This window comes from Haliaeetus leucocephalus, unplaced genomic scaffold (genome assembly GCF_000737465.1).
Source record: "Haliaeetus leucocephalus isolate CR32 unplaced genomic scaffold, Haliaeetus_leucocephalus-4.0 Scaffold1014, whole genome shotgun sequence".
In the NCBI taxonomy this organism is placed as follows: domain Eukaryota; kingdom Metazoa; phylum Chordata; class Aves; order Accipitriformes; family Accipitridae; genus Haliaeetus; species Haliaeetus leucocephalus.
The window spans coordinates 2,144,264-2,157,182 of record NW_010973450.1 but is presented as its reverse complement, the minus strand read 5'-3'; the positions used below and the strand labels follow the sequence as shown (position 1 = coordinate 2,157,182).

At 42.3% G+C, this 12,919-nt stretch overlaps 1 protein-coding gene across 2 annotated transcripts in view; it reads left to right on the top strand.

Moving 5' to 3' along the window:
* VEPH1 (ventricular zone expressed PH domain-containing 1) overlaps positions 1–12,919 on the top strand; it is a 78,993-nt gene that overhangs the window by 25,575 nt on the left and 40,499 nt on the right. For both annotated transcript variants that reach the window (XM_010584951.1, XM_010584950.1), the window contains exons 6-7: positions 5,238–5,458; positions 12,199–12,408. In XM_010584951.1, the coding sequence (XP_010583253.1) occupies positions 5,238–5,458; positions 12,199–12,408 (431 nt within the window). The remainder of the gene's footprint in view (positions 1–5,237; positions 5,459–12,198; positions 12,409–12,919) is intronic.

The following is a 12,919-nucleotide window of genomic DNA, read 5'->3' as shown; positions in this document are numbered from 1 at the left end:
TTAATTTGGATCCTGTATTTTAGCGTGTTGAACCAGCTCTTCCCATGTGAGTGTCTCTGAGGCCCCTTTTCTGCTGTGTTTGCTACTTAAAAGGGACTGAATTTATTTTGCCCTTTGTTGTTGTTATTCTTTTATACCAATACCAAGAAAAAGTAAGGAACCAACTGCACATGTTGTATTTCATATATTGTTGGAAATTATAGGCTATAGTAAAGTTTACAAAGAAATGATTCGCAAAACATTTTCTCCTTATGTTTTTTAATCTGTTGGTCTGCATGGATACACGTAGCTACCAAGTGTTACACACAGCCTGGGCAAGCCTGCATTGCATAATTGATGTCCAATCTCTCTTGTAAGTGTCAAGTAACTGGCATTATGTCCTGTGTCCTATGTCTTATTTTTCTAAGAAGCTGCAAGCTGCTGACTTAGCAGCAGACTGCATTCCAGCCCGCTCTGCCGCCACCAGCACTGCGTGTTTGCAGAGATGGCACGCTTTTAATTTGTTTGTAGTGGGCTCTGTTTTAGTGACATCCAGGAGACCTTTCAGTAGATACTCAAAAACATTAATAAAAGCAGCACGCAAAGGGTGGCAGGGGTGAACTTTCCAATGTGAGGCGAATGGCTCCTCTCTTGTTTTCTAAAAAATATCTGAATTATGGAAGATCTGCCCTGATTGAAATGTGTAAGTAGTTACCAGTGCTCCGGTGACTTGATTTTGTTTCTGCAGTCACCTTTGAGCCGTATCAGTCCACCAGGCTCCTGACATCAGTGTCAGGCTTGCACAGCACTGTCACCTGGACACAGGTGACACTGCCTTTCCTTGGTCAGGAGCGGTACGTCTGTGTCACTGGTGTTCTCAAAGGGCTTGGATGTGCTTCTGGCAGTGCCACGCTACCAGTTCAGTTATTCCCTCTGGTGTAAATGGTGCAGAAAGAGCCTTAAAACGTGCTTGGGTGATGGCTGGGCATTGCATGCTGGACCCAAGGTGAGTCACCCTTTTGGGTGCAAAACGTATGCTAGAGTTGCTGGCAGGGCTTAAAGTTTACCCTTTTCTCCTTGTGGAATACTTTTGTTTCGTGGGTTTTTTGTGATGTGGGATGCAGTCTGCTGCCCCACATCACCTGGGCATTTTCACATAGCAATTTCCCTCTTCCTTCACAGACGTTATAACTGATAGTCTTTCTTTCACCTTCTACTTGTGAGTTTTGTCTCTTTACCCTAAGGATTTTTTATTTTATTTCAGGGAACTTGAGTGTTTTGTGGCCCACAGTTTTGTGGGGGTATGAGGAGCTACTTTGGCAGGACGTTTGTTGGTCTACAATTGCCTGGGGTTGCATCAGACCAGATGTTGACTGAAAGGTCCTTGTGGCTCTTGTGTGTTTAGTAACACAATGGATCTCTCATAGTCCTCCTTTTCCCTTGTAAAGGTTTTGTTTGCTTTACTCGGGCAGTTTCTTGTGCAGATTTTACCCTCACCCTATTGTGAGCCAAGAGACGGATCGTGTCTCTGGATGCTCCCATGCAGATCAGGCTTCTTGAAAGGAAAAAAAATGCCATGGATTTCTCTGATGTATGGGGCATCACTCGCTGCAATGCAGACAATCAGCCTGTGATAAAATCCACAGAAACACGTCTGGCATCATAAAAGCTGGACAGATCTTAAAGGCTCAGTATATAACAATGAGTGCACCCACAAGAAAGAATTAAAATGATACTCTGACCTAGAAGCATAACTGCTAAGTTACAAGCATCACTGCAGCCAGTTTATTTAGATTAGGTCCAAGTAGAAACATGCAGGCAGCAAAATGGTCCCTGCAGACACATGCACTGCTGATGGTCTCGTCTCGCAGCCCACCGTGGCAATGCCTTCCTGAAAACCTCTGCTGTCACTTCTCCCCCTCTCCCTTTTCCTGTAACGGAGCCGTGTTACAGATGGGCTGCTAGCTCTTACTTATAGATGTGAATCAGCGTCAGCATCCCTTTCCTGGCCAAGCAAAACAAGTGGGAAATGAAATGACAATGGTAGTGTTGGAATTTTAGTGATCGATATTTTATTTTACTGGGAGGTTTACTTGGGGAAAAGAGGTGGCAAGGATCGAGGCTTGGCTCTTTACAATATAGATTGCAGATATGAGCAGAAAATCCTTTCTGCTGGCTTCTAGAAGCAACCTCTTGTGCTTTCACTGAACTGCTCTCTCCACCTTGGCAGTTCAGACAGACCCCTGGAGAGATGAGAGGTTTGGCTGAAAAGAGATCCCTTTATTTAAAGGTTGCCCCCTTGTTTATACACACCGTTTCTGTTGATGTCAGTGACAGTCTCATGGGTGAAGTTGAAATCAGAACTTGTCCCTTAACAATAAATTTGTGCAAAGCTAAACACCATCTTGGGGCATAGGTCAATCAAAGATTTTAATGATCTCTTTTCCTCAATAACTGTATGTTTTGAACCAACTGGAATTCAGAGTTGCTTCTGAAAGCCTCGTGATCTCTTTTTGTAGTCTCCTGAGCCTGATTTTAGGGTAAAGCCAAATACTGTGCCACACCTCATTGTTGTATTTTAGATCTTCACTTACTGGCAGATGTAATGCCATAAAATGCAAGGGATGCTTATGAAAAAATACATGAATACATAAAATAAGCATTGTTAGAATAACAATGGGTTACGTACAACCAAATAGGCTTTCTGAAAATTTTTGGATAAAAATTGTGGCAGGGATAATGACTGCTTTCATGTTGAGCTATTTTGCTGTAATTTTGTTTTGTATAACAGTTACATATTATATTACTCAGTAGAGTTTATTGTTCTTTTACCTCACTCCAGGCGAGTAGCAGCATTTCAGCATGGCTGGAGATACTCCAGCTGGATCAAAGTGACATGAAAATGGTCAAAATTTCTCTTCCAGTTACGTCTGCTGCACAGTTTGTTTAGGAAACAAAAATGTGTTTTAAATGTTAATTGAGCCTGTGTTTATCTCTTGGAGGGAGGATCGTCTTCCAAATAAACTAGTGAATATGTACCAAAAAGTCAACCTCTTTCAAGCCATTGAGAAAAAAAGCTCATTCCATCACACCATCCAGCCCATCTGAGGATGTAGCTATAGTTTTTCCCCATATGGCTGAAGGGAAGCAATTTGTCTGATATGCTTTTCTCATTTATCTCTGTCATGGCATGGTGTAGCAGATCCTCTTTTGTTTGAAATAAGTTGACTTTTTCTTCAAAAAATCTCTTGCTTGTGATGCTCGGGCCACATTCTGCCAAAGTCTCCCGTGTATTTTTATGGCCCAGCTGTATTTGAAATCAAACTTTCAGCAATTTTTTCTCCCCTGTTACGAGGTCTCAGAAGAGAAGAGGTAATAATGTTATTGTCCTGCAGTGTTTGGAGTATGTGCATGGCACGTGACTTCCCCTTCTTTTCTGCTAACCCTTGGGAAGAAGAGAATTTTTCATTTTTGCCTTTGCTTGCATTTCAGCACAGGGTCTAAAAGCAAAATATCTCCCAATTTCTGTAACAATCTGCTGAGTACCAAGTGGGTTTCACTGAGCGGAGCCATCCCCAGTTACCCCAGTGGAGGATCTGATATGAACTCCTGAGTTAACTGCTGCTTTCTCTGCTGCTTTTCCCACTTAGATATTTTTAGGACTGTAGAACCTAATACGCGTAGGACAATTATAACAAAACAGAGGAACCCTAATGCGTTTCTTCACCTTTGGGGTTTCTGTTTTAGTATGTGAATTTGTACACGTACATACAGAAATAGCTGGAACTGGAATTGTGTGCCCTTGCCAAGCAGAGATGATAAAGTATCTTTGCTAGAAAATATTTGCGTGTTTAATATTATGATCTGAAACAGCCCCTTTAATCCTAATTTGTGGGGGATGTGATCTCGCTGATATATTGGCAAGATCACATCCCCCTGAAAAATTGGCTAGCAAAACTTTGGCTACAGAGGGCATATCAGACTTCAGTGCATTGGCAGTGATTGATACAGCTGCCAGACAGTGCCTTATCACGTGTGATGAGATCTTAAAACAAAATCTCATTTTAAACTTCTCTTTGTTGCAGTGTTAGTCATGGGTCTAATCTGAGTGTTGCTCCTAAATGAATTGCTATGAAAGGAAAGAATCCCGGTGATTTACGAGGTGCTTTAATCTCTTGCCATTAGCGAGAAGAGATGCTGATAAGTCCCCCTGCTCCTGCCTGCTGCACCTCGCTCCTCTGCCGACGCTGAGCCGGAAGAGTCCTGCTCAGTCTGGGTAGCATTGGTGACGACAGGCTCTTAGGTGACACTGCTAAATATAGCAAATCAGCAACACCCAACAGGTCCAGAAAGGAAGTTGTGATTGGGAAATATTTTACGGTCTGAAAAATGGATTTTAATTCCTGGCAAAGTATTTGTAACAGCTAATGGCATACGCAGAATTCCCTGCAATTTCCTGGTGACCATTGATTATTTGCAGCTATGGAGCGGAGAGTAACATGGACAAAGCAAAAATCTGGACATTAGCCCGATAATACAATGAGGCTGTAACGAAGACACAAAACCACAATCAGTCATGAGTCATGCAGTGCCACAAACCAGTGCAGACCTGAGCTGCAGGGTTTGTTGAGCTGAGGTCTGCCGGCAGGTTATAACATGTTTGTGTCCATGCTAATGCCTCTGCGAGTTCAACGTGCAACAGGTGGGGTACGGACACAAGGAAAAAGACCCTGGAAGAGAAGACCCCGTGAACTGGAGCAGCGTGTGTGAGCGCTTGGCCCCTTACAAGAGAGTTTACCTGCCACAAACAGCACAGGATAAAGCAAAAAAGGGGCACAGAAACTGGGTACAGCGAGGTGAAGTAGCTTGGCCAGGCTCATAAGACTCCTCAAAGACAAAAGGGGAGCTAGGTCTGCTGCTGATGCTCTGATCACTGAGCCAGGCTGATCTACTACCCTAGAGCAAAGCAGGGCCCTTCAAAGAGGCTTTAGGGACTCTGACTTTAGGTTAGAGGAGGAGACAAGGTGTACTGAAGTTAGGCTGGGTTAGGGAATACCAAGAGGTAGAAATGTAATGTCAATAGTACACAAAAATCAACTCTGTGTTTGATGTAGTTGCCTTTTTGTTAGTTATCATGGGGTAGCCACTACTCCCCAGTGACAATGCTTTAATCGGCAGCATGCACACAAACCTCCCTTGCACAAGTAAGCAATAAATTAATTCGTTTAAAATTGTTCTTGCCTCCTCGTATTGTCTAGGAGCGAGCCAGAATATGCTTGATGTATTTGGTGAACCAGCTGGCCAACATGGAGCACTCGTTTCACCATATTCTTTTGCTGGAAATTAAGAGTCTCACTGACACCTTCTCGGGCATCTTGGGCACCCAGAGCAGAGACATCTACCGCATGAGCAACAGTTTCACTGCCATAGCCAAACTCCTCGTCCGACAGCTAGAGAATGACAACACGTCAGGAGCCAGGTAAAGCTAGTTTTTGTATGATAAAGCCACAGGTATCTCCGTGGCTGTGTGAGGCTGTATAAACTTATATTAAATATATTCAAGTTGGGATGAATGAACAATCAGCTGAAAGTAAGATGTACTGCAGTTCCTGTAAGTTGCTACATTGCCATTTTCATATTGATCTTGATATCCCTCGTGTACTGTTCCAGTATATACTCACTCAGCCATTGGGTTGTGTTATTTATAGGGTCAGGTAAGCATACAAAATAGTTTACAGGCACCTGATAGGCAGTATCCCTACTTGTAGAAGTAACTTGAGGTATGCATTTCAAATGCAAGCATAAGGATGATTGACACTAAGGCAGAAATCTGTAATAAAGAGTGACAGTAAGAGATGTAGGTGCACTGCAGACACCAGCTTCATGCTACCAGGCAGAATGACCTCTGAACATCATACAACAGAAATTGCGTCATTTGGCACTGAAGAATAAAGCAACTGTTCAAGTTCTAGCACTTAAAGAATAGGAAGAAAGCCGTGTCTCAGATAAGTAGACTAAGGCAATCTAAAAAGCTTCAGTTAAAAATAAATCCATGAAGTCAGGCTACACAATTATCATTGAGTTTATTCTAGAAGATAACCACTGAAGCTGATGAGAACAATGACTGGCGTAGCTCTGATAAAGGTTTGCTAAAAAAAGTCTGAAAAAAATTTCTCAAGCTTGTACAAAAAGATGTTCTGCTCACTCAGCTTCTTTTAAATGTGTATCCTAAGGTTAAAGCATTGGGAGCGTTGCTGCATTTGTCACTGTAAGAATATAAGTGTTATTTAAATATATGGTAGTAGTCACTTTTAATTAGGGAGAGACTTATAATTAGTACTGTGTACACTGAAATAGGTCAAGAGGGCACAACGGAATAGTGATTCTTTGAAAAAATTTAACACAGATGTCAGAAAACTCATAACCATGAAGGATAGCCTTAGAGACAGACTTGTAGAGTTGGAGCCAAAACATTGAGGTCATTCGAGAAACAATTAATTGGTATCCTGGCGAGAGTTAAAAATGAAAAAGGAGAGGAACCCTGATATAGTCCCTTATTTTACAACAAGGCTGTAAGAAACATCTGAACTTCACCCGGTGGCAGAAACCTCAGCTGAAATCGAGCCCTCGGCACACGTTTTATGAAAAAGGTTTCATTGAAGATAGTGAAAAAGCCTAAGTGGAGATAGCAAAGCGAGCATGAAATGACATAAGTTTTCCAAACTAGTCAAGTTCAGCTGTGAAGAAGAGTATGCCAGATGTCACTTAGTGAAGGGGACCAGAAGGATATCATGTACTCTGGGAACTGCAGTGAAGCAGGACAGGAAATGAGGCTTCAGTAACAAAGCATAATAATTATTCACACAGCCCATCGTGGTCCCTTGATTTATGGTAGAAAAATTACTTTATTTGCTAAAATGTTGTGATATTCCTATTCCTTATTCCTTTCTGTGCTTAATATCTATCTCTAGAGCTGATAAAAAACAGTACAAAACAAGAAAAGATTTTCATTAAAATGTTCCTGCTGTGTTTCCCCATTTCTCTCTAAAATTCCCCTTTGTTAAGGACTTGCTTTGCTGAGGAGTAGAAGCTTTATCTGTGTGAGTGTGGTTACAGATGCAAAATACTGTCTGGGTGCAGAGTCTGGGGGAGGAGAAGGGAGGAAATGATAATATTTTTCAGTGGATTTTTCAGAAAGCATCCTTATTTTCCTTCAGGAGAAAAACTGTACTAATTCTACTGAGCATGAAAGGAAAAGGCTTTGGTTGTTTGCTTGTTTAAGTTGCGTTTGCTTCTGAGTGACAAGTTTGAACACAGCCATGCGTATGAGGGAATGAAAATGTAACTGCTGTCTTTGGAATATGAAAGCTACTGTGGGGTCAGAGGGCCAGACTTTGAAGGGTAATATGTAGGGGCAGATGGTGGAAAATGAACCCACCTTATCCCAGGGCTGCAGTGGAGCAGCTCAGAGTTTATTCTGGTCTAAGGAAAGGCAGAGTTTGGCCTTAAGTCTGCAGTGGAAAGAACTTAAAATAGACATGCCTCCACACTATTTGTTTTGTTGTTATCAGTTTTTAACACTTCTGTGGATAAATTGCTACTTTTATGAGACAGGACAGTCCCTGTGATGCAGCTGTGCTCACCACAAGGCAGGCGTGAGTGTAGCCAGAAGTGATGGGAAGGAAAACCTGTTCCTCATGCTCCTGGGTAAAGAATTGTGTCCCGGGACGTGTCTGCTGCAGTGGGGTCTGCCCTGCATACAGCTGTCTTGAGCCAGTGGCAGGGCCTGGACCCTTTCAAACAAACCTTTCTGAAATTACTTCTTATTCTCTGACTGCTGCTTGAATTTTTTTTTTTATTATTTATTTTTTTTAATTTTATCCCACGCCCACAATCCTCTCTGACCCTGGTTGCTTGCAGCAGCCACCATCTTGTGATCTCAACGTGGCTATAAGAGATCACAGTGAAACACTGACTTTTCACAATTACGCTTTTTAGGTATTTGGTTTTACATTTCAGGCCTGTATCAAGCAAAGTGTCAGCTAAATAGGACAAGAACAAGTATGGTGCAGCAGTTAAGGCTAAAATGAGAGTTCGCTGCCGATTCAGGTGGAGTTTATTCTGACTTGTACTAGCGTTAAGTGGGACCAGTTCAGACATTGACATGGAAATACCGTCCTAGCCCCAGAGTTGCTACAGTTACTGAACAGCAGTGTTTTTTAAAGAGCAGCAATCCAGAGTATTTATGCTGTGAAAGGAAAACAGGATTTTAAAATGTGTGGCTGGATTATAACCATTCCTTCCAGAATCATGTGTTTACATAAGAAGAAACTGATTTCTTTAGAGCGATGGCTGGCTTGGAGTTGTTTGACACAGGAAATTTTACATGCAGTTAGTAGAGAGTATAATTAAAACCATGCGATGCTCTGTTGCCCCATACTGTCACAAAATTGCAAGTTATTCAGTCTCAGAGGTGCTTTTTAAGAACACATACAGAGTTTTAATGAACTGATCCAACCTAGAAGTATAGCATGGTCAATCAAAAGAAGGCAAGAAAGGAAAGAAAGAAAGAAAAATTAATGACCCTTCCAAGCCCTTGTTCTGGGTAAGAACTGAGTGTAACAGGCTATACCAGTGCTACTCATTTTAGTGTAGTGGCTGGATGAAATTATCTTTTTTCCTTAAAGCAGAGGATAGGTCTAGCACATGGCATCATTGAGCATTCCTTTACCATTCATTTGCCTTTCATTTTCTACAGTATTTGTCCTTCTTTAAATCAACATTTCTAGTGGTGAATAGAGCTGTAACAGCATCTAAGACTTTCCTATGCCAGTAAGGGACTACAGCGTGATTTGATTTGGTGCAGGCCCTGAGAAGTATCCGCTCCCCTTGCTGCTGGAGCAGCTGCCCTGCAGGCAGGCCAGGCAGTGTGTGCCACTGCCTGCTGCCTTGTGTCTGCCGGCATCAGCAATTAAAACGTTTTGGCCTCCACCATTAGTACCTGTGAGAGCAGAGGCTGTGAGCGGCGCTGCGTGGGACGTGCTGGAGTGTGCAGCCTCCTGCTCCTTGTGACACCTCAGCCCTGAACGGTACCTGGCTGATGATGTTTCCATGATCGTTCCTAGCAATGTTTGGAAGCTCCTGATGGGCTTCCCAACTGCGAGCCAGAGGTTTTGAGATCGCCATCGCTATCCACCACTTGCTGCCTTCAAACCTGCATGTCGTATTTGAGGAGGTGATTATGTCTGTACACTGACAAACCACAAGGACCCGCACTCGATTCATTTGTGTTGTCTCCATCTGCACAGAGCTGAAGCCCTGGAATCAATCCCATCTTGAGTGTATTTTTAGCAATTTCTATTTGTGTATGCTCTTTTTCCCATTTTAAGCACCTGACTGGTGATGTTGATAATGGTGCTGGTGGCCTGGAGAAATGCTTTTCAAATTACTGTATAACTCTTGACTTGCTGACCTGTGTATTTAAGTTTCTTTCTACACAGAATTTAAAAGCAGTGAAACGATGAGTAGCATAGCACTATCTTTGCAAGCCAGGTCCTTATGATTTCTTGATAGGTTCGTGCATCCTTTTCCTCTCGAAAACAGCCTGAGCTTTGGGGTAAGCTGATCCTGCTCCAGCAACCTCAGCAATGTACCGAATGCCTCTTGCCAAGATTTCAAACAATAGTTTATTTGACTGTTGCTGGAAGGGGAGGCCAGCAGGAAGGCCTGCCAGGCATCCCATTGGGTGCGGGGCGGAGGCTTCATTGAAAATTTCGCTTGGGGTACGTGATTTTGGCTTCCTGGGAATTGATGCGAGCACAAACCGGGTACACGTGAGAGCAATTCGTCCCGCGGGGCATGCCCGGGGCTGAGCGCTCTGCCTCCCGCCCGCAGTGCTTGCAGTTGCTCTGAAATCCTGGGCACCAGCAGGGTGAAAACCAAGGTGATGGCTCGAGGAGTACCAGGCAGTGATGAGCCCCGTGTGCACTAACTTACTGCTGCTTTACATACGGCAAACCGGATTAATTAATGTGTTTCTTTAGCAGAAACATTTTCTTGTCTATCCTTCACAAAGCCATCAGAGCTCAACGGGAGAATGCTGGACAAAAAGGTGCTGTTATAAAAGGCCATTTTTATTTCCAAACATCATCAAGGCTTGCTGGTTTGGGTCTGTCATTCATAAACCCCATCAGTCCATCAATCCCTTCTCTGTAGCCAGAGGGCTTTAAATGTATTTACGTATGTAACAGACATTTTTCTTCGTGCTTAGTTCCCACAATGGGAGCAGTGTTGAGAGTTATATTGGAGTGACAGCTTTCTAATAAATTAAATCTTGTCCTACATCTCCAGGAAGATTTGTTAGTAAAGGTCATGCCATGGTTCTTTATTACAGAAGAATATTTTTTTTCAAAGTGTTCTGCAGTGTTAATGTATTATGAGATCTTGCCTAAATTAAAAACAAAACAAGACAAAACTTGCCAACTCCCCTGAGAAATATCCTGAACTGCCTTTATCAAAACAAATGAAAAAGTGCATTTTGTGATGCAGTATTCATGGTTGGGTTTTTTTAAACATGCTTTTTTGTCTCCACAATTGGTAATTTGCGATATTTGGGAGTTTTTAATAGGCTTCCCAACTGTGAGCCTGACTTGTTGAGACTCTGCAGCTTTGAAAGTGCTGTGTTAAAACTCTCATTTGTGGCTTTACATACCCATATTTTACAGATTTAGCTATTCAGATGTTTGTTTGTCAGGAAAAAAAGAAAACCCACAAAGAAATGGTCAGAAGGAAAACAAGCTTGTTTTAGAGCTGTGGGTAGTTTAGAAAGTAAATACTGTCAAATATCCCTTAATTCTCTAAGAGATTTCTGATTGTCTTTGTACTGCCTTCATGATTTTTTCAGTCCAGTTACTCCATAGCTGCAGGAGTAAGACGGGAACATGTAAATCTGCAGCAGAAGGCACCTCCCTGAAGAAGAGGGGAAGAAGCAACAGTGCTTTTGCCCCAGTGTGCTGTTGGTCCCCTGGGAAATTCAGTCCTGCTGCTGCTGCATAAAGGGAAAGCAGCACCTTCAAGGGAGAGTACAGATACCCGAGGTTTAGGTTTCTGGCAAATGGCCCAATATTTGGAGGAGCTGAGTCTCGCTGGGAGCTGTGTAGGAACCCAGCAAGCCCCGTTTTCAGAAGCCCTGTTTTGGGGAATCTAGCACTCAGACTGAAAACTTTAATCTAGGAAACCTGGGTTCGGGCACGGAAACGGCTGCACTTGGCATAGGGCGAGACATCGGTGTGTCTCCCCTTGCCCTGGGCGGGGGTGGTGGACCTTTCATCCTGGGACCCTTCTGCAGAGGGTTTCTGCTGTGCCCGAGGGCTTTGGCCGGCAGTGATTACTGCCCCTGCGGCAGCACGGCTGGGCCTCCAGGGAAGACAACGTTTTTCACTGGTCAGAGGATATTTTAATGGCTAGAAAGCAGGTTTTTACCAGCAGTATATTTGACAGCAGATTTCTTTTTGTCCTTTAAGATTAACAGCTTCCCTTCAATTTATTTTAAATTTAAAGTTGACTTTGAATTTTGCATTAAAAGGTTACATATTCAAAGACTAACATAATGATAAATTTAAAATAAAGCAGCTTGTCCTGCAGTCCTACAAGTTCATTTTAACTCTTCGTTTCTCATTCTCTTTTGCTGAACTTCAGTCACGTTGCTTGGAACTTTTCCTGAGCCTGTTTCTGTCCATGTGCTCAGTTTTAAAAGATACTTTTCTTACTCGGAGTACAATAATTTGGTAGGAACTGCATGTACTTTTGTCAAACCTTTAAAACCACATTTCTATAAACTCTGCAATTAGCTTGACTTTTGGTTTACAAAAATAATGTAATACGTTGCTGTTTAGCAAGCCTGAGAGAATGGTTTAAGTTCAGCTGAAAACCTTTTTGCTATGGGACTATCAGGGAAAGAGTTGGATTTGCTTATGCAGATATAGCACATGCAGTTTCTAATCCAGTGTTGTCAGAGATGTTCAATGTTTCTGATCCATCTGACAGAGACATTGATCTAGAATATGTTTCTGCAAATGATTAATCAACCTCTAAGAGAATCTCTGCTGAAACATAGTTATTTTACCAGATACATAATACAGGTCACAGGCAGAAATGCAGCATCAGCATCAGTATGAACACAATGTACCAGGGTTAAATCTCTGCTTTTTACTTCCTTAGGATGGAAAATGATACTGGAACAGAATCCCCTGTACCACTGGATGATTTAAAATCTGTTATGAATGGAAATGAAGAAGATGAAAAGCTTCAAGTTAAAATACAGGCTTTTGAAGAGAAAATAAATGTTGACAACAGTACTCCTGGCTCAGTGCGGAGATACAGTTTAGGCCAGGTTTCTAAAGAAGAAAGGAAGGATATGAGATTTAACAGGTACGGCCCTGTAAAATGTGTGAGTGGTTTTCATGAATATCAGTTTTGTAATAAACCTTTATACAAACATTGAGAATTTGGTCTGCTTGCATGATACCTGTGGGCATCATAAGTCTAATTTTAACCAAGTCTCGTATCCATGAATTCAAGGGCTGGATAAAATCTTTCTAGATTATTTATTTAATCTCTTCTGTGCCCTAAAACAGCACAAGGGATAGGAAAATATTTGCATACAGATATTACTAGAAAGGAAGATACAGAGACCTTCCTTGGGTATTATTGCTAATACGTATCAAATATTGGAATCAAATTTTGCCCATGCGCTGTGTGAGATGAGTGCGACTCTCCCAGGTGAGATAAGGGCTCCTTAGGCTGCCTGTGCACTGCAGCTTCACAGCAGAGGTTTTCTCTTCCTGCTTCAGTATTTGCCCTTTCAGTCACTTCTACCCTTTTTACTGTTATGGAGGCTGAACTTCATCCTCAGCCTATAGGTACAGGGCAATGAAGAGCT